Genomic DNA, 26,639 nt, shown 5'->3' on the forward strand with positions numbered 1-26,639 from the left:
ACACCCGCTGATTTATTCACACAGTAACAGAACGAGATACATCCGCTGATTTATTCACACAGTAACAGAACGAGATACATCCGCTGATTTATTCACACAGTAACAGAACGAGATACATCCGCTGATTTATTCACACAGTAACAGAACGAGATACATCCGCTGATTTATTTACATAGTAACAGAAGATACAGTCACATAAGGCTGCATACAAAAATAAAAATTTCTCGGGCACATTCTTTTCAAAAGTGACGAGGGCGGTAGGACTTTTTAAAAAAATTTTGATAGAAGAAAAGTGCGCGGGAGGAAAACATTTTTCCCTCTCAGAAATACGGCTTGGGAAGTTCAGCAGTTGTTAATCAGTTGTCACACTCGTTCCTCCAGACGCTCATTCTTATAGTGGACAAATGGATGATCGGGACGCTGCCAAGACAAAATTATTTTTTTAAATGGCAATAGAAAAATGTTGCGCGTACAAATGCCCTAGAAACATTTCGCTTTTCTTTTTTAGCCAAAGTACACTGCGCCAGTCTTGCCGACACAGGCGATGGAAACGTCGAGGAGCTTAACCCTTGGGTAATCGCACACTGTGGGCTGCTGTAGTACTGAAGTAATTAAACAATATCATGTCTCACAGTTGTCCCGTTATTCGTAGAGGAGACAGCGCTACTATCGTCTTTTCATGAGAGACTGTGTCGCGGACATTTTCCATGTTGTGTAGTTTTCTAAATAAACATAAAGTATGTTTCACACCAGTTATTTACATTACCCTGAGCGTACGTAACTCTAATGTCAGATTGGGTTCACGTAGATTCACGTACAACCGCAATGGAATATATCAATAAAGATAATACGATAACTGAGGCAATGCTGGTTTCTTCAGTGTCGCAGCTATCTCCCTTGGAAATTACGTGACTCATTATCCAAGTCTCCTTCACAGGAGGGTCGGACACTGGGTCAGACTTTCGATATGATGGCCCACCCGGCTGTCATCATGGTAACAAACACAGCAGGAGCACATACGGTGCCCCCGTTCCCTGGGTCGGGTCTGGTGACTGGTGCGGTGGTGACAAGCACTGTGTCAAACTGAACGAAGCCTAACGGACCTGTCACAGTCACCCGGATATTCCTGAAACAAAGGGGAGATAACTCAACCGGCGACCGAAAACAAGTCGAGTCATGTCTTATATTTGACCGCGTGTCAAATACATGACATATTCCCAGCAAGGAAAGAGAGGTCCACACAAAAATTGTTAGAAAGTAATTCGATGTTGTGCTCATAAAAGACGGTCACTGGATGCAGTAGTAGTGACGGCTGTTGTTATCGTGGTCTCATCAGACGCATTACCTGTCACACCTGTGTGTGTCAGTGTATTCCTTCAGGTGTGAACGTGTGTATCATGAGCTACTGTGAGTATTTCAAATGTTTTTTATATACTAGCTTCTTTCCCGACAATGTATTTGCATCTTGTCAGTCTGGTCACTTTTAATAACCTACGCATCAGTCCACGGCCTTGGAGTAAAATGGAAGCCATCCTGTGCTCAAACCACTGAAAGTACCAACATGCCACGCGCATGTGCAGTAGCGTCGTGGACCTTCAGTCACATTGCTTCACGGCAGCATCAGTGTGGAAAAAGATGTCCGATGCAACTCCCTATTTTGATTTGTACCACACTTCCCCGATATGGTCAGGTGAACAGTTGACATATTTATGAAGAGTGCTACCTGTCAGACAATATAAGCTCACCATTGCGAGAACGCCTGTTAAATTACATTTGTGACGTCATTCCATTGTCTGCTCTCTCCACTATTTTTCAGGAATGGAGCGATGTGTTCATGTTTCAGTCGTAGGACCTTGACAGTTCGTGCTCTTTGCATTTCATTTGGCATTTATAATTACCAATACATTGAATTATCTTTAAGAAATGAAGATTTATTCGAACATTACCCCTACATGTCATTATTATTTTTGTACTGAGTCACAAACACATGCTCTGAGGTAGTGTTTCAGATTGTCACTGGACTGTCTGGTCAGTACTCGATTGGTTACAGACCGCGTTTTCAGCTGTTACTTGTGAACGCGGCGTCAAACCATACATATACTGATGGTATAGCGACGATTGTATAATCTACTGACGTGGACAGGGGCTTTGCGATCTATTCAGTGTCAGATCACGGCAGGGTTGTACATTTCATGTGTTTAAACACAGGGCTATTTCATTAGCCATCACGCCTCACAGCTACATGCACTTACACAGCTACATGCACTTACACAGCTACTTGCACTTACACAGCTACATGCACTTACACAGCTACATGCACTTACACAGCTACATGCACTTACACAGGTACATGCACTTACACAGGTACATGCACTTACACAGGTACATGCACTTACACAGGTACATGCACTTACACAGGTACATGCACTTACACAGGTACATGCACTTACACAGCTACATGCACTTACACAGCTACATGCACTTACACAGCTACTTGCACTTACACAGGTACATGCACTTACACAGCTATATGCACTTACACAGGTACATGCACTTACACAGCTACATGCACTTACACAGCTACATGCACTTACACAGCTGCATGCTGTGTATGCACTTACACAGCTACTTGCACTTACACAGCTACATGCACTTACACAGCTACATGTGTTCGTCAGTGGACGATTGACGGAAGCAGAACGAGTGGAAGTTTCATACCTCCACAGTCACAAAACCCAAAGGCGGTTATCACATATTCCTAGGTGATTTGACAGAGTGGCGACACAAGAAGTGACAACGTGTTGATTTGAGGAGGTAGTTCTAGTACGAGAGGAGAGACGGTTGGTTGTGGTGCAGAATTACCGACCCTGCTGTCTCTGTAGATGTAGTGGTGGTCACAGTGACGTTGCTGGTGTAGGACTCGTTTCTGTTGATGCCGAAGACAACGGGGGAGGTACTGACATGCAAAGCCTGAAAAGAAATGTTTTGTCAACCGTCCTGCCTGAAGTCTTGCTGTCGCAAGGGAGGAACCCAAGTATCTCAGTTGTAAGGGTGGGTCGAGTACTAAATGAAAAGTAAGGTAGGGCGATGGGTCGCGTGACAGGGTAGGTATGAGAGCAAGGTGAGTCGAGTACTAAAGCAGAAGTAAGGTAGGGCGATGGTTAGGGTGACAGGATGGGTATGGTAGCAAGGTTGGTCGAGTACTATAGGAAAAGTAGAGGTTGGATCGGGTGACAGGGTAGGTATGGTAGCAAGGTGGGTCGAGTACTAAAGGAAAAGTAAGGTAGGGGTCGGATCGGGTGGCAGGGTGAGTATGGCAGCAAGGTGAGTCAAGTACTAAAGGGACCAGAGAAATAAGGGTACCAGAGAAATAAGGCAGCAAGATGGATTGGATACTAGGGTAAGTCAATACCCCAGTTAACTGAGTCGGGTACTAGGGTAAATAAGGTACCAGGTTGGGTCAGGTAATAAGGTAGAGTCACCAAAGGATACAGGCTGAATATTTTTACGATCGTTGCTCCTCAACAACACATGCAAATATTATGTCTCAAATAAAAGCATGACCGATGTTCTTGACGACGAGTCTCACCGTGTTTTCTGACGTCACCGTGATGGTGAAGTTGCCAGACACGCCGTGGTTGACGACAGTGTAGGGTAGGATCAACGCCTGGCCAGGGTGAATGATACCTATATACACAACAAAGTACATGGGTCTGGCTCATCAGTCTGTAAATAACCAAGATTAGCATGACAACAATATATAGTGTAAGATCATTGTAACATTACATTATACCAGTGTAATTGATCACTTGTGCTGATAAAACCAATTTCTAAAGCAAAACACGTCCCCGACGTCCAGTTCCTGCACGAAAAGATGAAACAAATTGTATATTTTAACATAATGATATATGTCCTATGTTGAACTAAATCAATAGTGGTGTTGATGGTATGGAATATACACGGTGGGTAGTTAGTTATACTCGGTATGTGTAGGAACTACACACACTACTTAACAAGCGGATAGTGAAGGACAGGAGAGAAACAAACATCTATTATATATGAGTACCCTTCAGTCCTACCTTCTGTGTCGTGGAAGGTGAGGGAGATCTCCGTCTGTGGACTGACAGCAGTGCCGGACACGCGTGTCAAGGGAGACCCGTGGATGTCTATTCCGGTTATACCAATGCGGATAGCCTGTGGAACCAGTTAGAGAGGTGGTGTCAGCTGTCACGGGGAAGGGGGCGGGTCACAGTCAGGTGTTACAGTGGATGTGATAGACAGGTGTTACAGAGTGTGAGAGACAGGTGTTGCTACTACTGTTACACAGTATGGGAGACAGGTATTACTGTTAATGTAACAGAATGGAACATGGTGAGATGACGGTACTGAAGGAATTACTAGACAATTTCTCACATTGGACACGTTTACACTTATATTAACCTTCTTCTGGGAATGAGAAACAAGATTCAAAATACACATCACAGGAGATGAGAACACGTACCTGTGCTGGTAGGGTAATTGCTGCCATATAAAGGGCGCCCCTTCGTCCAACGTGTGTCAGTACTACAGATTTGATGACGTCACCATTCAGTGTATACAAAGTCACACGAGTTATATTCCTTGTTTTGTCCGCACCATTAACTTGTATTGCCACAGTTAGATTTGATCCTGAGGGCAGAGAAATTTGAAGACCATCTAGTCATGAGGGACATATACCTGGACAGGTTGAACACGATACCAAACTGTGATGATAACGCACCTGCAGGGGGATTTCCTGGCACTGAGATGTCGTAACCTGTGACTGGATTCACCTTCATGAACTGGGACTGAAAACTGACGTCACTGTTCCCTTTGACGATGACGTCACATTGCAGTTTGTCGCTGAAGTGAAGTTTCCATATACCTTAGTGAAAGTGAGTTGGATTAGATGGGTAAATGGCGCAGGGGAATCCAGGAAGATCTTTCAAAAGCTGTAATCGTCCCTCCCTGAATGGGGACATTTAGGATACTTCACGTTACTGAAATTCTGATTTAGAATGGCTTAAAACCAGTGAAGATATATCACTGACCTACCTGGGGTGGGCTTGACTATCTTGTACACCAGAGCCCCAGCACTGTCCACAGCCAATGTGTCTACAGACATCCCTGAAAGAAGGAAATAGCGCCAGTCATATGTAGGCGCTCTTCCAGCACAAATCATGAAACCTACCAATTCTTTATTGTTATTCATGCAGGTCGGTTGAAACTGATTTTGAGTTTCAAGTTAACGATCTTTACACAAATAGATGACGCTATACCCTCACAAAGCGAGATTGTGGTAGAAGAAAGTCCTCTGATTGCTCAGCACTTGTAAATTTGCACATTATTTACAAATACAGGTTCCTTATGCCATGTGCTACTGAATACATATCATACAGTTAACGTCATGGTGTGAGATTCCATATTTTGCCCTCTTAAGCCAGAGTATGTCATTAATTCGACGTACAGATGGTTATACAGAATCAAGATATTTGAGTCATTTTGATGTAGTCAAACCATTCACCTGTAGAATCATAGAGCTGGATGGCTGACTTGCTTACGTGACCCGTGACCTCCACAAGAATCAATGTAAGAGCAGAGTCCACGGTAAAGGTCACTTCACGTGATGTTGCGTTTACATGGGTCACCATGACTACCACAGGAGCTGTCTGGACAGGAAAATAATACTGAGTATTTGCTGATGTATAGCTTTATGCAGAACATTCCAGAGCACAGTGAAAACTTGTACTGATTTAACATCGTTGTCGTGCAACGTCAGAACAGATAGGTATACTTGTCCATACATGGTCGGAGAATGGAATCTGGTTCTTGATCCTTCCATTGGCTCAGAAAATTACAACAATCTTTACAATCCCAAGGCCAGAAAAGTAGTTTTTAGACGCAATTGCAGCCTATGATCTTATGCTGAACCTTGATTCCGATATTCCACCTGGCTACAGAACAGAACACTGAGCTAATGCTTACTCTGTTTCAAATACTATTAACCAAGAAAGAGGGCGTGGATATTGGAAATTTAAAACTTCTTTATTGTTACAACCTGAATATAGTAAACGTTTTAGATCCATATTAAAGCACATGTACACAGTTGAAGAATGATCAGATGTTCATGTATATGATGAAAATACAAATGACCTTAATATAAAACTTGATATTGACGATGGCTATTTTAGAATCCTTCCTCATGAAAGTTAGGGGAAAATCAATTTCGTTTTCAGCCTTTCTGAAAACGAAAACCACTGATAAAACCTCAGAAACTAAAACTAAAGACTATGAGGAAACAATAATACAGGACTTTCAAACTAAAGATGAAAAACATAAACTTGAACTAAAACAAATTAAAAACGATTAAATAAGGTTATACAGCTCAGAAACAGAATTCTATGGTATGAAGACGTGGAAAAGCCAACCAAATATTTTTGCAACCTAGAAAATAGAAATTATGTCAGCAAATGATTGAATAAGATTGCCACGGATGACATTGATGGAATTACTGACTACTATTCTATCTTAAATAAAGTCAGAACATTTTACAAAAAAAGCTTTACTTTTATGGCAGGAAATATGAGGATGATACTTGTCTACAAGATGTAGTTACTCTAACTTTAAGCAACCATCTTAGAAACAAATTAGAAGAAGACATTGACATGGGAAATGTAACACTGGCGGTTAAAAATATGAAAAATAACAAAAGTCCTGGAATACATGCATTTCCAATAAATTTCTAAAAACAGAATTCTCTTTAAAAACTGTAGACCAATAACATTATTGAATTCCCTGTATAACAGTGAGCAGTTGCATTTCTAATTGTTTAAGAACAACGTTGTATTCGCTTATACATGAAAATTAGATTTATACCTGGCAGAAATATAAATGAAAACACAAGACTACTGTATGACATTATGTTTGAGACAAAAAGGAAGAGACATCCCAGGTTTATTGATTTTGATCGAATTTGAAAAGGCATTTGATACTGTCTCTTATGATTTTATCAATTTGGTATTAGAAATGTTTGGTTTTGGTCCCCAGATTATTATATGGATAAATATCCTAACCTATGAAACAACTTCTTGGGTTTTTCAAAATGGACATCTCTCAGAATTGTTTTCAAATGGATGTGGCTGTAGACAAGGGCAGCCGCTATTACCATATCTTTTTTTTTCTTTTTGTAGCTGAACTCCTTGGATGCATGATAAGGCAAAATGAAAAAAATCAAAGGTATTGTAATTGATGATAAGGACAATAAAAATTAGGACAATATACAGATGATACAGAGTTAGACGGTTAGACGGTACAGAAATATCAAGTCTTTGAAGGACATTTAGTCTGCTGTTCATTCAATTAATACCTTATATAAGATCTCAGGACTTAAAAACAAATATTGGTGAGACTAAGGCAATCTAGATTGGATCAATAGCAGGTTCTGGGGATAAACTATGGCAAGATTTGAATATTGAATGGCGAGAAAATGAATTTAAGGTCCTGGGAATTATATTTAATGCCGAACTGAAGGATCTATGGATCATCAATACAAAGGCAAAACTAGAGGACTTTTTATAAGATTATTGGCAGTGTGGAGAAAAAGACATCCAACATTTACTGGCAAAATCACTGTTGTCAAGATACTAGCTATTTCAACATTAGTTCATATTTTCAATACTTTACCAAATCCACTGCAAGATTTTGTTACCTCCCTTGAGAGAATATTTTTCAACTTCATTTGGAATGACCAAAATGACAAATTAAGAGAAGTACTTAGCATGGGGGTTTAAGAATGGTTGACATAAAAACCTTCATCAGTGCCCTGAAACTACCTATTTTGAGACTTTATTTTAGAAAATCATCAATATGTAATCCATGTAATTTTCATCATAATGATATCATGAAATGTGGTGCCAAATGTTGTAATATTGTTGATATTCATAATCCATATTGGGAAGATGTTTTAAAAGTAAGAAAATATATTTGTACAAACATTACTATAAAGGAAAGCAGCCTTGATGAAATTTCAGCACAACCATTATGATTTAACCATAAATTTGAAAAAAAGAATCATTATATCAGGCACTGGGATACTTGTGTGATGAACAAGGTTGGATGTCTTTTGAATGTCTGAAAAGTAAATATTCAATAAAAGGGACAGAATTAGATCATAGATATGTTCTAAATATTTTACCTGAAGCATGGAAAAATACAATAACAAATCACAGGTATATGCATATCTATGACATGAATCTAAATTCTCATCAAAAGGATGTTATGAAATTAATACGTGGATCAAGATTAGTTCATGATATATTGTTGTTTAACAATAATAATGCTCACATGTGCCATACATGGGAGAATATGTTTGATGATACAGATTTTGATTGGCCAATGACTTTTACGTCTTACAGACAAGACATTAATGATATAAAACTCTTAAATTTCCAATTTAAATTTTTACATGATATTTTCTATACCAAAAAGTAACCTTATTCGAAGTGTCTCATGCAACTTTTGTAAAGATGAGCACATAAACTTGTGTCACGTTTATTCGAAATGCTGTGAAAGAAAGAAGTTTTGAATGATCTTCAAATTTGTTTGATATAAAAAGTAAATCTTACAAAATAATTGGTGTGTTTAGGTGCCTTAAGTAAAAACCTATTACTTAATCATATAATCATTTCAGCAAAAAAGCATATTTGAATAGTCCAGTATTCAAATCTGACCCGTGTATGCACCAACTGTTTTTGTAAAGTCTTGATCTGTTTCCTCTTTTGAAAAATAAACATCTTTGTTTCAGTAATATGTTGATTAATTAATTATCATATTTATAAGTGTACTGAAGTAACACTGGGAACATATATTATAGAGGAGCTATATGATGCACTATACAGCACAATAAGTCTGATGTGACACAATATACAATTCACATTCAATGTGACACCAGGCTCTGCATGATACATCAGATGTGGCACTACATATAACATATGTTGATAAGACCTAAATACAGAATCTGTTAGATAACACACTATTTATAACACGGTTGGTTGGACGTGACAGTATATAATACGTGATATGTCGGGTGCTGTGATGCATACAACATGATACGTCAGATGTGCTGCTGTATACGAAGCGATATATCAGATGTTATAGGCTATTACTACCAACATACTGTATACGAAGCGATATATCAGATGTTATAGGCTATTACTACCAACATACTGTATAGGAAGCGATATATCAGATGTTATAGGCTATTACTACCAACATACTGTATACGAAGCGATATATCAGATGTTATAGGCTATTACTACCAACATACTGTATACGAAGCGATATATCAGATGTTATAGGCTATTACTACCAACATACTGTATACGAAGCGATATATCAGATGTTATAGGCTATTACTACCAACATACTGTATACGAAGCGATATATCAGATGTTATAGGCTATTACTACCAACATACTGTATAGGAAGCGATATATCAGATGTTATAGGCTATTACTACCAACATACTGTATAGGAAGCGATATATCAGATGTTATAGGCTATTACTACCAACATACTGTATACGAAGCGATACATCAGATGTTATAGGCTATTACTACCAACATACTGTATACGAAGCGATATATCAGATGTTATAGGCTATTACTACCAACATACTGTATAGGAAGAGTTTGCAAGATATGCTGGCTGTGATGCATTGTAGAACAAACAGAAAAGAAAACTACAAACTTTAAATCTCTCTCAAAAACATTCTATTCCCATCAACACACACACCAGAGCTAGTTTAGCTACTGTAGTACTGTTGGCTTGGTCTACATGTATTAAATCTCTCTCAAAAACATTCTATTCCCATCAACACACACACCAGAGCTAGTTTAGCTACTGTAGTACTGTTGGCTTGGTCTACATGTATTAAATCTCTCTCAAAAACATTCTATTCCCATCAATACACCCACCAGAGCTAGTTTAGCTACTGTAGTACTGTTGGCTTGGTCTACATGTATTAAATCTCTCTCAAAAACATTCTATTCCCATCAACACACACACCAGAGCTAGTTTAGCTACTGTAGTACTGTTGGCTTGGTCTACATGTATTAAATCTCTCTCAAAAACATTCTATTCCCATCAACACACCCACCAGAGCTAGTTTAGCTACTGTAGTACTGTTGGCTTGGTCTACATGTATTAAATCTCTCTCAAAAACATTCTATTCCCATCAACACACCCACCAGAGCTAGTTTAGCTACTGTAGTACTGTTGGCTTGGTCTACATGTATTAAATCTCTCTCAAAAACATTCTATTCCCATCAACACACACACCAGAGCTAATTTAGCTACTGTAGTACTGTTGGCTTGGTCTACATGTATTAAATCTCTCTCAAAAACATTCTATTCCCATCAACACACACACCAGAGCTAGTTTAGCTACTGTAGTACTGTTGGCTTGGTCTACATGAATTAAATCTCTCTCAAAAACATTCTATTCCCATCAACACACACACCAGAGCTAATTTAGCTACTGTAGTACTGTTGGCTTGGTCTACATGTATTAAATCTCTCTCAAAAACATTCTATTCCCATCAACACACACACCAGAGCTAGTTTAGCTACTGTAGTACTGTTGGCTTGGTCTACATGTATTAAATCTCTCTCAAAAACATTCTATTCCCATCAACACATCCACCAGAGCTAATTTAGCTACTGTAGTACTGTTGGCTTGGTCTACATGCATTGAGTTACCGTCAACTTTAAAACTCTCTCCTCCTCCCATTCCAATCAACACACCCACCAGAGCTGCTTCAGCCACTGTAATACTGGAGGCGTGGTCTACATCTGTCTTGTTGCTGCCAATCACAGATCCACCACTCAGAGCTGCTAGGTGAGAGTATACATCAGAGCCTAAACGAAGAAAGCCATGTCATGAGGTCGAATGGTAGGTATGCTACGGTTAATGTGACTACATTCAATATACGGACTTGCTCACACTGCAGCAGCGGACCGTACGTGTGGAACTAATGTTGATGAAATTTCACACATCGACAAAGATCAGCAGAAAGCGCCAAGGGCTAAATTCATTAGATAGCAAGAGTGGGTTTCAGTGTTCACAAACATGTTTTGTTTGGGTAAACAAGGACGAATGACTTCGGTTAACAATGTGTTCCCCTGATATTGCGCCAACCATCTGGTCTCTAAAACCATCAGTCAATGTCCAGCCCAGTCCAGTCAAGTATTGGGATGACCGGTGTGATCAGCCATCAGATATCCGCCTCAGGAAGAACAGCGCCAACAGAGCCTATATATCACGCCCCAACCCAAGAGGATGCACATACCACACCCTGCAGCGCTAATAACCAATGCGTTGGTGAAACACCCGTCGTCTGCCAACAAACACATGTCCGAACACATCAGCCAGAACCCATCTACTGGGAATCTGCTATAGTCCTACTACTATAATCCATCACCAAGCAAAGGTGTACATGAAGAAGCTACTAGAAGCCACAGACATCTGGAGATTCCAATTAGTCCACAACCGTGACCAAGTACAGTGTTCCCAGAAATTATTGAGAAAATCTTTGTTTTTTTCTAATGATGCTAAGATTGGAAAAAGGGCTTTCACTATGCACTAAGCATACTAAATAAGGGAGACAACTCTTGAAGGCTTAGAAGGCAGCTCATTACGTCAAGAGTTATCTCCCTTGTCTGAGCAGGCGGCTTCCTGTGTTGATATGGCAGAATTTACGGCAAGGGAGAAAAGAAAGCTCATTCTAGATGATTTTGAAAGGGGTGAGGCTGATTCTAAAGTGTTCTTGTAGACATGGTATTCCTCTGTCTACAGTATACAGAACATTGAAGAATATTCAAACAGGAACCGGGATAGAGCACAAAGCAGGGGCAGGTCGGCCTAGGAAATTCAGTGTTGTGGATCGCCGAAGACTTGGGCAGATTGTGAGTAGGGGTAAATTGAAAAGTGTTGAGAACATCGGAAATGAAATGATTAGCAGAGGAAGTCCTCGGGTATGCAATGAAACAGTTAGGCAGGAATTACAGAGACTTAATTGGGTGAAAAAACGTGGGATTCCCTCGCCGTTGATGAAAGATGCACAGAAGGAAAAACGTTTAAACTGGTGTCGGGCTCATGAAAATCAAGATTGGGATAATGTTTTCTTATCGGATGAAAGTTCTGTTTGGCTTTTCCCTAATTGTGTGAAAATTTGGACCAAAGATACTGTCAAACCTATCTACCAGCGACCAAAACATAGCCCGAAGTTTCACATGTGGGGTGGCATATCGACTCGCGGAGTGACGCCAATGTGTGTTTTCACGGGAAACTTGACAAAAGAAAGATACGTTGACATTCTAAATGGTCACCTTCTTCCGACAGCACAAACATTGTATGAAGATGATTGGATTTTCCAGCATGATAATGACCCAAAACACACTGCGCGCTACACAAAACAGTGGTTGTCGGGCGAAAATGTTCAAGTTTTAGACTGGCCCAGTTACAGCCCAGACCTAAACCCAATTGAGAATGTGTGGGGAGTCATGAAGGACAGAATAAACCAAAAGGGACTGAGAAATATTGAAGATATGAAGGCCGAGGTGGTCCAATATTGGGATACCCTGTCACACGATTACCTACAAACTTTGATGGGTGGTGTGCCTAGGCGTATTCAGGCATGCATTGCTGAGCGAGGAGGTCTAACAAAGTACTAAAACAAGACTGAGACTGTAAAAGGATGATGTTTTAACATGTTTATGTAAGTAAAACGCCAGAAGTTAATAAACGTAATGAGTTACATGACGCAACATGATTTTCAATAATTTCTGGGAATACTATATACCTGTTGGTGGTGAGTCGTTCACCAATCAGTGCTTCTTACTCCTGGAGTTTCTCCTGGCTTGTATTAGTCCCTTGCCATTATCAATCAGCATCACTAAACTACTGGTTTCCCCTGTTAAATGTCCATCAGTGTTATCGTATCACTCTTGTTGATATGGTAACTAGAGATAACTTGCACTTCCCAGCGTTCATTCACCCGTTGGAGGAGTAAGAATTCACTCCGCAACCTCCAGACACTGACATCCATTACAAGTTCACCGACACTTACTTTTCTACTCGTGATTTGCACATTGTTACAATGAGCTTATGGTGGTCAAATCCAAAGGTTGTTTAAATGTTCAGTTTAGTTAAGGTTGGAACATGAGCTAATCAGGCCGATCTTGAACAAATGTTGAATCTGAATACTTCGGGAAGATTAACGGAATGATGTCCAGCTTAATAATCGTAAAACCTCACTCACTCACTCAAGACTGAATGAATGAAAGAATGAATGAATGAATTAACATTGGACGCGGTTATACCTGGGTGGTCCAATGGTACGAGGAGTAATAGCTGGAAGTAGTTACACTTGTTCTTTACATACATTGTCCAAACACAATTCCTGGAAACTTAAGAGGTAAAACAAAGACTTTGTTGCGCTTTACATAGATCATTCCATCAGTGAAGGCAAACAGGTGATATGAACAGAGATCCGCTACACACAATACACTGATCACACAATCAGATACACACAACAGGTTATCTCGCAATGCTTAAGTGTGTTCAAACTCGAAACCAACAGCAGCCAGTGTTATAATACCTTGTAATACAGATTTACCAAACCTCATCTGTGAAAGTTTTACCTTTCTCTGAACGTTTGTTAATGTCATGTAAATTGACATTCTCGTCGATTTTGTCGTCAAATCTGTTTTGCCGACCGAACTTCAATCCACCTACGATAGCACAGAGAGAGAGCACAGCAAGCGTCATCGCCACCGCCGCCATGTTGTTTGAGACTGTCGCAGTGATCATGCGCGAAGGCCTCTTTGGGTCGATGGGTGATTGATACTTCCGAGATAACTGTGTCTCCAAGAGGCAGTCTGGCTTTGCGGAATGTTAGGAAAATGGATTATCGATAGTATTCCATATTGCTCGCTAAACACCTTGCACTGTGTGTCAGCACTGATAACTGTCAGGTTAGATAGAGATGTCATGTCACGATATCACATATCTGGCAACCTGGTCTGTGAACCACTGCGCATGACCACAGCGTGATTGTAGAAAGTCAGTGAGCTTTGGTTAATGCTGCCTTGAACAGCTGTTTTATTACATCATCGCCTGCCAGTGAAATGGAAAAACGCCGTGATGGGATTCGAACCCGAGTAGACAGTGTCCTGCGGCAAAAGACCACTCTGCCTCACTCGTGCCGACAACATATCGAAACATGCTGGTGTGTGCTGCTGTTGAAGTCAGACAACGTGGGGCGCAAAGACTCCTTGAATAGGTGACCATCTGCTTTGACTCCTTTCTTTGACTTCAGGTCTGCTCCAGAACGACGCACATGTGACACAAATGGTCCCAACTTAGGCAAGTGAGTTTGTTCAAAATTACCGCTGATCGCCAAGAGAAAGTGGGCAACGGGTGGGATAAGTCACACAGTCACACTATTAACCTTCTTGTTTCTCACATAGCTTACTTCCGACTGTTGAAACCTAATCGACAAATTATGAGTCACACAGCTGGGAGTACAATACAAGGTGCCAGTCACATTAGGAAGTGTACGGTAAGGGAATCCCAACCAGCACGCCCTCTCTGTAGATATGTCTACTTATGCATGGCGACCGAAACAGCATAGGTCAGTGTAGACTAATGCCGAGTCTCTGAATACTAGTGTATAATTTTGACAGTAACAAATAAACCTATTCAAGTATTGAAAAGGAGCCCAAGGCAGACCAGATCCTGAACCTGGGGAAATCTAGACTTGCTTTTTTTAGAGCTTTAGAACAGCACGAAGGGACAGGCTGTAGGGAAATAATAAGGCTGAGGGTCTGTGAGACAGACTAAGGTTAGTGTTATGGATGTGAAACACTCTCAGCCCTGGCGCGTTGTACCCGTAGCTGAGGGGAATGGATGGAGGATGACGGCGTCGTGGTAAAGGAAACGTCATTCTTAATTAGCAGAGAAAGGTTGGGCCACTATTTCCATGACGACCAAAATGGGATATGCTTCATCAGTTGCACTGAAAACAACGGGTACATTATGAGAGAGAGAGAGAGAGAGAGGATGGCGAAACTTTGGATGTTGCTGATAAGCGATAGTATCTTTGCCGGGACCAGAGAATGGGGATGAATTTAGTCCAGTGAAACCTCTTCATGGGACAACAATGTGACTATCAACGATATACAGTAAAATCCTCATTCTGACACTTTGAACTAAACGTAATTGTTACATTTGCTGCGAATACAACTGAATGAGGTATTCAAAGTCATGTTTGCTTCAGAAGTGTATTGATCACAGAAACGTAGCAAGTTTGACATGACAGGAATACACAATGTAGGGGTGTGGGGTGATGTGGGGGTTTGCACGCCTAACATCATCACCCCTACCCCCACTCCACCCCCAACCTCTTTCCTACCCATTAGTCAGTCCGTAGGCAGTATATGAGGTGATTATTGTTGACGCATTCAGTGTATCAGTGTATTTTTACGTTTATGGATTTAAAGAACATAGTCATACAGCTGTCCACCTGCGAACATTGTCTTGTAGCTGTGCGTCTGTGAACATGATCATGTATGACTCGGAGATGGGGAAGTGTTGTACTTTACAATAACTGCTGGTGGTTCCTGTTCTGCTTGACTACCGGGTCTCTGATTCGTTTGTGTCAGATCATTGATGTCACGTACAATGTCGCTCATAGGAAGCCGGTGGAAATGAAATTATTGCCAGTCACTTTCAGACCCGTCCTCTACGCACAACACTGGATGTGACTTGCTCCCCCTCTCCCCCTGCAGATATACCTCGTTACTGACGCCTTGTTGGGGTTCTTTCAGTTCACTAAGACGTGCAAGAAACCCGTAATTGGGGTTCGAATCCCGGTTAGCCCTGTTCATTTTTCTCAGTAACACCATGTCCGTGGGTGTTAACTCTACCCCCATGATTTGCACCTCATTCTTGAATCTTCACGTCGGGTGTAATTGCGGCTTTTAGCCCAACTTGGTACGAGTATCTTCACCTTATTAGTAACACTCGGTTATGACAACCAACAACATTAACTATCGTTAGGTTCATTGCGCACCATGTCTACCAGGGACACGTTGGTCTCGATACATAGGCTACGCTATTTCCTGGCGTTAGTCTCTGGTTTAATGACGTATACATACTTTTTCCCAATGTGTTCAGTACATCAACACGTATAGCCGATGGACTCTGAATCAGAATATGTTCCATGATGTAAGACAAAACAATCTGAGACACTGTTAGTATTTCAAGTAGGTCAAATGCGTCAGTCACTTGAAATCAGTCGAGGTCACTTCCGGTCAGGAAGAACTCTGACACGACCCATGGAGAGTACAGGGACCATCACACCTTGTGTGGAGTAAAGGAGCTATGGAGAGCATCACTGGGTTAATTTTCTTCTGTTTAATAGGTGAGTTGCTTCGATATTATCACCGTGTGGACACATATGAGAGATTAAATGCAGTGTCCATATGTGCTCCTGAAGCCTTAGATGACCATTGCCCGTTGTATTTACGTCGTATTTAGTTGTATGCCTCATGGAGGAATACTTCTAAATCTGGAATGCTTTCTCCATGTGATTAATTAGAGTGGCTTACGACTTCCTTCAATGCAAACCCCTGGATCAGATTGTAAACCTGTTGATAAAAGACATAAACCAATTGATAAAAAGGCATTAATTCTGGTGGTAGACAAACTGTATCTTGACTTATGTGTAATCTGTTTCATAAATGTTATTCCAAGAGTATTGAACTATTGTTAGCATCAATTGTGCATCCACTAATACATGTTTTATATTATAATAAACACACTATAATTACACTATAATGAACAGACGTAATACACGATAACGAGCACACTTTATACACTAAACCGAGCACACTTTATACATGATAATGAACACACTTTATACGTTACATTGAACGCAATGTATACACTATAGTGAACACATTCATATACTGTAATGAATACACATTATACACTATAATGGATACATTGTACACTATAATGGATACATTGTACACTATAATGAACACATACTTATGCATAATAGACGTTATAAACTATCGTAAAGGCACGTTATACACAATAGTGAACATATTCATATACTGTAATGAATACACATTATACACTATAATGGACACATTGTACACTATAATGAACACATACTTATGCATAATAGACGTTATAAACTATCGTAAAGGCACGTTATACACAATAGTGAACACATTCATATACTGTAATGAATACACATTATACACTATAATGGACACATTGTACACTATAATGAACACATACTTATGCATAATAGACGTTATAAACTATCGTAAAGGCACGTTATACACAATAGTGAACACATTCATATACTGTAATGAATACACATTATACACTATAATGGACACATTGTACACTATAATGAACACATACTTATGCATAATAGACGTTATAAACTATCGTAAAGGCACGTTATACACAATAGTGAACATATTCATATACTGTAATGAATACACATAATACACTATAATGGACACATTGTACACTATAATGAACACATACTTATGCATAATAGACGTTATAAACTATCGTAAAGGCACGTTATACACAATAGTGAACACATTCATATACTGTAATGAATACACATAATACACTATAATGGACACATTGTACACTATAATGAACACATACTTATGCATAATAGACGTTATAAACTATCGTAAAGGCACGTTATACACAATAGTGAACACATTCATATACTGTAATGAATACACATTATACACTATAATGGACACATTGTACACTATAATGAACACATACTTATGCATAATAGACGTTATAAACTATCGTAAAGGCACGTTATACACAATAGTGAACATATTCATATACTGTAATGAATACACATTATACACTATAATGGACACATTGTACACTATAATGAACACATACTTATGCATAATAGACGTTATAAACTATCGTAAAGGCACGTTATACACAATAGTGAACACATTCATATACTGTAATGAATACACATTATACACTATAATGGACACATTGTACACTATAATGAACACATACTTATGCATAATAGACGTTATAAACTATCGTAAAGGCACGTTATACACAATAGTGAACATATTCATATACTGTAATGAATACACATTATACACTATAATGGACACATTGTACACTATAATGAACACATACTTATGCATAATAGACGTTATAAACTATCGTAAAGGCACGTTATACACAATAGTGAACACATTCATATACTGTAATGAATGCACATAATACACTACAATGGACACATTGTACACTATAATGAACACATACTTATGCATAATAGACGTTATAAACTATCGTAAAGGCACGTTATACACAATAGTGAACACATTCATATACTGTAATGAATACACATTATACACTATAATGGACACATTGTACACTATAATGAACACATACTTATGCATAATAGACGTTATAAACTATCGTAAAGGCACGTTATACACAATAGTGAACATACATTACATGCTGAAATCAGCTCACGTTATGTGGTAAAATGGACTTGCTATATATTCTATGATAAACACACTTTATACACGATACTGAACACACATTTCATACTGATATAAATTCACGTTACGTGGTAAAATGGACGTACGATATATTCTATAATGAACACACATTTCATACTGATATAAATTCACGTTACGTGGTAAAATGGACGTGCGATATATTCTATAATGAACACACATTTCATACTGATATAAATTCACGTTACGTGGTAAAATGGACGTACGATATATTCTATAATGAACACACGTTATACACGATAATGAACACACATTACATGCTGAAATAAATTCCCATTACGTGGTAAAATGGACGTACGATATATTCTATAATGAACTCACTTTATACACGATACTGAACACACATTACATGCTGATATAAACTCACGTTACATCGTAAAAGGGACGTACGATATGTTCTATAATGAACACACTTTATGCACTATAATAAACACACCTACCGAAATGTATTCCACGATATATACAATAGTGAACACACTTTATACACTGTTATGAACATACGTTGTACGCCATGAGGAACACACTTTATACATTAGATTGAATGTTATATAAGTATACGCTATAATGATAAACTTCAACGAACACACATTATATACTTCAACGAACACACATTATATACTTCAACGAACACACATTATATACATCAACGGACACACATTATACACTTTAACAAACACACGTTATATCCTTCAATGAACACATATTATATACTTTAACGAAACACACATTATACATTTCAATGAACTCACATTGATTGTGACCAGTCATGTTATAGTAAACAGCAAACAGCTACAAACACTTTGTAAATAATGATGCCAAAAAATGATGTTCATTTGTATCTTCATGGACATTATAAAGATGTTTTGAGGATGGAAAGTCTTTATGCAGTTTGTGGCGTCACATACATGTGTGACCCGCCATCTCCAGATTGAGATATATCAGCACTTTGTGACGTGATACTTGATATGGATCTGTGAACGAACGAAAAATGAACATGAACATGGGGAGTGAGTGAGTGAATGAGCGTGTTGGGCTTAACGCAGCTTCTAGCAGTCAGTATTCCACGGCAAGTAACTCCATGGCTTCACACACTGCACATGAGGAAATCTAACACAGGGCTTCGGATGCTTCCAGCACTAGCTTAACTCACCACCAGAATGAAGATTATGAAAACGACGTCGCCGACATGCCAGATGCTGGAATGTTTTTAATACGTAATGTCCTGTTTGGGTGAATAAGACACATGACACAATCATCAGTTACTCTGTGATGTCTATGATATAATCATTAACATACCCATTAAAGGAAGTAATATTCTATGATTACACAATGCCATTTAGAAAGTGGTCAAACGTAGCATATGTTATATTTGGGATTACACTTTCTTAGCAATCATCATCATTCCATTACTGGAATTTGTACTTTACTTAGAAGGTGTAATCCCAAATATAACATACGTCACGACTAATATTCTGTTTAATGATATAACATATACATTATGCAACCGACTTTTATTCTCTAGGTGGCGCCGTATGCAGTTGCCCTAGCAACGCAGTATGGTTCGAAGAAGAAGTATCTTGTTACTCCATAAGCAACAGCGCCAAGGTCACGTGGGGAGATGCCCGTCAAGCGTGCGAGGACATGGGCGGAAGTCTGCTGGTCATCAACTCGCACACAGAGGAAGTAGGTATTAGAATGTCATGTATCCTGGACATCAAACAGAGGAAGTAGATATCAGAATGTCATATAGTCTGTATATCACACAGAGGAAGCAGGTTTTAGAGTGTCATCTAGTCTGTATATCACACAGAGGAAGTAGGTATTAGAGTGACATACAAACGGGTGGTTCAGTGGGGTTCCGCGACTCCTCACAGTATAACACCTGGCCGGTATTCGAATCCCAGATTGGCTTCCTTCATGATAGCTGGTCTGACACGCGCCCATGCTTGTAGGTTACACAAAAGGGTTGGACGCCTATATTCACGTCACATTCCCACAGTCTGGTATTGTATCCGAGGTTGTGAAGGCTTGTTATCAGGACAGTCAAACATGTTGGCTAATTCAGTTTCGATAATCGACTCCTAAGAAAGTGTATGGTTTCTTGTCACCAGTATCTTAGTGCAGGAATTAGCTAATACGGTCTTAGCTTGTCAACTGACAGTTGCTGTTTTAAAAATGTTGCACAGTTTGTAGTTTGTGATTTGACAAGTGGTGATTTGGTACTGCGTATCACTGATCCAAATGTCAACAATGAAATGCGTCTTCCATCCGCATCGTTGACGTCCATATGTCTTTTGTCATACTTAAAGTAGAGATTAATGAGTTCAAAATGCGTTCATTTGCATCATACAATTATTTCTAGAAACTCTTACAGATGGGGAACGTTAACGCCAGACCTACGTGTCCCCTTTCTTTTTCGTAGAGCTTTATATGACATCAATGACAATGGTGTTCCACTTGTTTCCAGTTGATCTCCAGTCTATTATTGTGGGATGTCTAAAAATGTGTTTGCTCGAAATGAAATATTACTCCGGAATTGTATGTAATACATGTAATATACTCAGTATTTTGTGGACAGGATCTGATCTCCGACTCCCTGCGGACTCGACTGTCCAGGAACGCCAGCGCGGACTCCCAGCTACAATGGTGGATCGGCCTGAGTGGGGTCAATGATCGGTGGACATGGGTAGATAATACACCTGCTGATACAGACACTTTGTACGTACCGTATATGAATAGCAAAATATGTGAATTTTTCAATTTCACTTTCTTAGTAAAGTACAAATTCTAGTACGTTTATGGTTGAGTCCCATGTGCGATTCGAAGTACAAGTTCTATTACATTTTTGGTCGAGTTCCTTCCGGGATACGAACCCGCACCCTCAGAGTCAGGGACCTAATCGCCAGCACACAAAGTCAGCCGCCCAGCCCGCTCAGCCCGCTCAGCCACCACAACTTCCACAAAAATGGGTGGGACTCAACCAAAAAAGTACTAGAATTTGCACTTTACTAAGAAAGTGAAACCCCAAATATGACATGTGTTGCATTTTACCACTTTCTAAATGTCATTGTGTAATCATAGCTTTCGGCCGTGGGAACTGTGCCAATTTACACCTATCAGGGGTACACAAAGTACACAGTCTAGACTACCAGTTGTCCGACTTTCATTTTTGTGGAAGTCGTGGTGGCTGAGCGGACTAGGCGGCTGACTTTGTGTGCTGGCGATTAGGTCCCTGACTCTGAGGGTGCGGGTTCGGATCCCGGAAGGAACTCGACCAAAAAAGTAATAGAACTTGTACTTTACTAAGAAAGTGAAATTCCAGGTATGATATATGTTGCATCTGACCACTTTCTAAATGGCATTGTGTAATCATGACTTTGATCAGGTTAATAATTGTCATTCAAAATACCCCCTCAAACATTCACATAATGCATGCACGACAGTTCTTTCTTTGAGTCTAAAATGATCACTCATGCAAACGTTCTGTTTCCAGTGTTATCCCTGCCAATGTTCTGTTTCAAATTTTACTCAACAATGTTCTGTGTACGATTGTAATAAAGACCAATGCTGTTTTCACCAGACTGTGGCATGCGTCCGAGCCCAACATCCAGGACCGAAAGGCGTGTGTCGTGTTTCGGCAAACACTACTCAGCGACGTGGACTGTCAGTTCAAGAAACACTTCATCTGTGAACTGCCACCCTTGTCACCTCGCCCAGAGCCATCAGTGTCGACGCCGACGTCTGACACTTTGTCTGGTAAGTTTCTGCTAACAGGGGTACTTTTGTAGTCCGCTAAAATGTGTTTGTGTTATTGTTTCCACCGAAGACTCGTCTTCAACAGACCAAAACATATTTTGTGGTTCAAATGCCGGTCCGCTCCAAGAATATTTCCAGGCTTGTCAGCACGCATGCGCATTGTAATTGAAAGCGGCGTTCACAATACCAGGGTACGCAGTGACACAATCTGGACCATGTTATACACGTGCACTACGTAGGGCTTACGTTATATCGGTGCAACTGTATCCAGGAGTTCGCCGGGACCACGAGTTAAATGAAGTCTGTCGCGATACAGGTTATAATGACATTCACCAACCACGCTGTTCTTAACTGCTGTTCTCAACTGCTGACCTATTCAGTTAGCAAATGGTTGTATTGTAAGAATGTAAATATGCAACCGACACAGGACACATGTAACCTAATCGATACAAGCGCCGACTAACGTCATTTTGCTGAAAGGATGCCCGACTCTTCCAATCTGTATTTTCCTGAAAGGATGCCCGACTCTTCCAATCTGTATTTTGCTGAAAGGATGCCCGACTCTTCCACTCTATATTTTGCTGAAAGGATGCCCGACTCTTCCAATCTGTATTTTCCTGAAAGGATGCCCGACTCTTCCAATCTGTATTTTGCTGAAAGGATGCCCGACTCTTCCACTCTATATTTTGCTGAAAGGATGCCCGACTCTTCCACTCTATATTTTGTTGTCTCCTCAGCAGCGACGAAGCGGTTACTGTTCTGCGGCATTATCGGTGGAGTGGCACTCCTGGCTGTCATCGCTATTATAGCCGTGATGTGTCTGGCTGCCAGGTACGTATACAGACCATAGCGGGGCAGTGGAGTTTAAACCGTGGAAGACTTTTCCATGTAGATTCTAAGAAATATATTACTCTATATAACTGTTCAGACTTACGAAAATTACTCTAATAGTTCAGGTAATTTCAGCCACCACTTCATATGGAAAAACAGGAAAATGGCCTATTATCTAGTGCATCATAGTCAATGACTAAGGTTTTAGCATGCAATGGTTCAGTGTGTCTTTGAGAGATAAGGACTTTTCTTGTGAAATATTTGAACTGCAATCCGTACGGTATCTGACATGGGGGGTGAAGGCTTCACGTACGACATGGGTAAATATATTACTGTAGAGACGAACGGGACACAGTGAAGAGAAGCTATCAGTATTTTTGTCATATCAAAACTAAACTTAGATGTGCCCCAATTCAATCGTGTCCATGTTAATCCCGTTTTCCTCAAGGCCTACGTGGCATTTTCGCGCAGCCATCTTTACCTTCACACATGGCCATGGCACGTGGCCTTGAACATTGACCAGTGGCGGCATATGACATCTCGCGTGAGTGGTGATGGCAGTTCGTCGTAGCTCCGCACAGTAATGGTATATATTTCAATGATGGATTTGATCCTCTCTGTGTCTGTTATACATAATGGGGCAATTGTCATCCATGTCCGGCCTGAAATCAACACTGTGTTACCGTCTCTTGTATCAGGGTACGGCATCTACGACGGACTTATCAGAAGGGCCAACATCACCCGGACCTAACATCTCAGTCTTCAACCCACACGGACGGGGTGTCCCAGCGGGCACCCCAAACACTACCCAGGTCGGAAGCTGCTGCCAAACCGACCCTCCGGTTCCAACTCACTACACATCATTCCTATGCAGAGCCGGAAGCCGAATCTCATCCGGGCTACGAGAAGCTGAACAAGTTCACGCCACGATACCTCGAACTGACCAAATAACCAACAGTTTCAAATATAGAATACAGACAGATCCGTGAAATCTCATTCGATACTCTGTCTTACTTTGTGAATAACGCCTGTACGTTTCCATGTTTCCTGTACTGCTACAGGTTACTTCTCCGTGCTACATATAAGTACAGCTGCTTACACTTTGTAACACATCCAAACCTTGCTGACCTTGTTACGTCCTGCTCCATCTTGCTGCAGCGTTGTACATATTGCCACACCTTGCCGCTCGCTGCAACAAGTTGTACACTTTGTCATACATTGCCACACGTTGCTGCACGTTGCAACACCTTTGTACATACTGTTAGATCTAGCTACACTTTGTTACATTACTACGTCTTGACACGTGTTGCCAGAACTTGCTTGGCCTTGCTTAATCTTGCCACGCCTAGACACATCCTGACATACCTTGCGTCACGTGTACAGGGTTGCATAGCTACAGCACTAAATATAATGTCTGAAAATATTCGTTGTACATAGGATATTAAATATATTTATGTCCTGTTTCGTATATTGTGTGCCTTGTTTGGGGCACATAACATTGTTGACCTAAAGCAGCATTTGGAAGTGGCAATAAACTAATAGTAAAATGAACTGAAGAGGATATATACGGGTTATTATTCTAAAGTCCGAGGTTTACTCAATAGCAAGTGTATGCTCATGGCACTACAAATCTATTACAATATTAACTGTGTCAATGGGACACAAAGCACAAGGCAGTAGATTTTAGTCCAAGTAGAACTGTCAGTAGAGATATGTTTTTAGCTGAGACTTGAAAAATTTGAGTGTTTCGAGTTTTTTTAGTTCAATTAGTTGGGAGTTTGTTCCACAGAACTGCCGCATTATAACTGAAAGATCTTTGGCCAAATCGTTTCATGTGAAAGGGATACTTGTCTGCAGAACAACGGACTTTGGACGGTTTATATACTTCTGTGGGTTCGACATGATATGAAAGGACCCATCCATGGCAGCACTGGTATGCCAGTACAATAGCTTGAACTGCACACGTGAAATGTACAATGTGAATTGATAAGCACAGGTGTTATGTGCGCGGATTTCTTTATCCTGGACACAATCCCTTCCGCCATGTTTCCGCTTCTGTAGTTTGTAGAACAGTTCCTGTGAGATGTTAACCAGTAGCCTATTACAGTAGTCCAGTCGACTGGACTAGGATTCTCACCAGCACGCGGTCAGGAGGTGTCTGATACTGTCAATATTTCTCAGATGTAAATGGCGTGCTTTGTAGATCATACTAACATGTTGCTCCATTGCGAGATCACTGTCAAAAAGGACTCCCAGGTTCCTAAGACAGTCTGACACTTGGACATGAGACTCTCCAACATATATTGTTGACAACTTTCTGTTCTTGAGAGTCCCGACTAACATGGCTTGTGCTTTATTAGTATTGAGGTTAACCATGTTAACAGTGAATCTTGTTTGTGCAAGTCTCCATCTGATCAACTGCAGAATGAGAATCCTGTGGAAAGAATGATTTCATCAACTGAATATCTTCAGCATAACTTGATGACCCACATTCATGACAGAGATTAGAATTCCGAGGACAGGTGTTCATAAGGTGAATAAAATAGGACCGAGGACAGATCTTTGCGGCACTCTAAACTTGAAAAGTGTGTTGCTTGAGCTGGCATTCTGGACAACAACCACTTGGTATCAGTTGGACAGGTATGATGAAAACCATTGCAGGTCTACTCCATCAATACCAGTTACCAGCTTCAGAGTATCAATCAGCTTGTCATGATCTATCGTATCAAAGGCTGCGGACAGATCTAACAACACAATTAACCCTACTTGCCCGTTGTCACATGATAAAGCCGTGTCATTTAAAACATAAAACAGGGGCGTCTCAGCGCTATCCTGTTCTTTAAGCTGACTGAAACTTATCAAGCAAAGCATGGTCCAAAAGGTGCGATGTAGAGGTCCGAAAGGTACGCACGGAAATAGAACTTAAATGGTTTTGGGCGTTTAATTGCTTAATACTTCATTAAAATAGGCACTTTTAAGAAATATTAACATAACTATGTTTTTCTCAACTAGGCCTGTTGCTTTGGTCCACTAATCTTCATCAAAATATACCACTTTACAGGTAAACATAACAAAACTTTGAAAAATATCAACAAATTTAGAAACGTTATAACTTACGCCACAATCAACAACAGGCGGTAACAACTACCTTGAACACCCTGGAGACGGGAAGATGCATTAGCACGTGTTTTGCCAGAGTCAATTGTGCAATCAAAGCTAAATTAACAATCATAGCTATATAGTAAACTCGTAAATATAGTAATCTTTCAACAAGAGCACAGGCATGAAAAATGAGAAAATCCCTAAATCAGTTATTTTGTACAGCCTAAGTAAACTTAGTCTCAGTGTATTTCGTTACACTCCACCACTGA

General features: G+C 40.1%; 2 protein-coding genes across 3 annotated transcripts; one reads left to right on the plus strand and one right to left on the minus strand.

Moving 5' to 3' along the window:
* On the minus strand, positions 1-14,104 carry LOC137298107 (uncharacterized). The gene is made up of 10 exons (XM_067830186.1): positions 13,720-14,104; positions 10,826-10,935; positions 5,543-5,687; positions 5,074-5,145; positions 4,760-4,903; positions 4,502-4,668; positions 4,080-4,194; positions 3,590-3,687; positions 2,867-2,970; positions 1-1,126 (listed from the first exon to the last, which is right to left on the minus strand). The coding sequence occupies exons 1-10, from the start codon at positions 13,886-13,888 to the stop codon at positions 955-957; spliced, it is 1,296 nt and encodes a 431-aa protein (XP_067686287.1). The 5' UTR covers positions 13,889-14,104; the 3' UTR covers positions 1-954.
* A 2,280-nt stretch (positions 14,105-16,384) lies between these two features.
* Positions 16,385-24,829, plus strand: LOC137298258 (C-type lectin domain family 4 member E-like). Of its 2 annotated transcripts, none has more exons than XM_067830435.1 (6): positions 16,385-16,502; positions 20,204-20,364; positions 21,260-21,399; positions 22,262-22,437; positions 23,175-23,268; positions 23,967-24,829. In XM_067830435.1, exons 1-6 carry the CDS (start codon positions 16,463-16,465, stop codon positions 24,217-24,219), a joined length of 864 nt encoding a protein of 287 aa, XP_067686536.1. In that variant the 5' UTR covers positions 16,385-16,462; the 3' UTR covers positions 24,220-24,829. The 2 variants fall into 2 exon arrangements, with proteins under 2 accessions (XP_067686536.1, XP_067686537.1); XM_067830436.1 differs by having other exon boundaries at positions 23,178-23,268; positions 23,967-24,264.
* The last annotated feature ends 1,810 nt before the right edge of the window (positions 24,830-26,639 follow it).

The sequence above is a fragment of the Haliotis asinina genome, chromosome 10, assembly GCF_037392515.1.
Source record: "Haliotis asinina isolate JCU_RB_2024 chromosome 10, JCU_Hal_asi_v2, whole genome shotgun sequence".
NCBI classification, from domain to species: domain Eukaryota; kingdom Metazoa; phylum Mollusca; class Gastropoda; order Lepetellida; family Haliotidae; genus Haliotis; species Haliotis asinina.

What these genes read in the sequence shown, in the direction of transcription:
- LOC137298107 (XM_067830186.1), bottom strand. Translation starts at nt 13,888, where the DNA reads ATGATCACTGCGACAGTCTCAAACAACATGGCGGCGGTGGCGATGACG. An exon ending in CCAGCTCTATGATTCTACAG is followed by an intron (nt 5,146 to 5,542) that starts GTGAATGGTTTG and finishes TCCTTCTTTCAG; the next exon opens with GGATGTCTGTAGACACATTG. An exon ending in GCCAGGAAATCCCCCTGCAG is followed by an intron (nt 4,669 to 4,759) that starts GTGCGTTATCAT and finishes CTCTGCCCTCAG; the next exon opens with GATCAAATCTAACTGTGGCA.
- LOC137298258 (XM_067830435.1), top strand. Translation starts at nt 16,463, where the DNA reads ATGGAGAGCATCACTGGGTTAATTTTCTTCTGTTTAATAG. An exon ending in AATTTTCTTCTGTTTAATAG is followed by an intron (nt 16,503 to 20,203) that starts GTGAGTTGCTTC and finishes TTTATTCTCTAG; the next exon opens with GTGGCGCCGTATGCAGTTGC. An exon ending in GACGTCTGACACTTTGTCTG is followed by an intron (nt 22,438 to 23,174) that starts GTAAGTTTCTGC and finishes TTGTCTCCTCAG; the next exon opens with CAGCGACGAAGCGGTTACTG.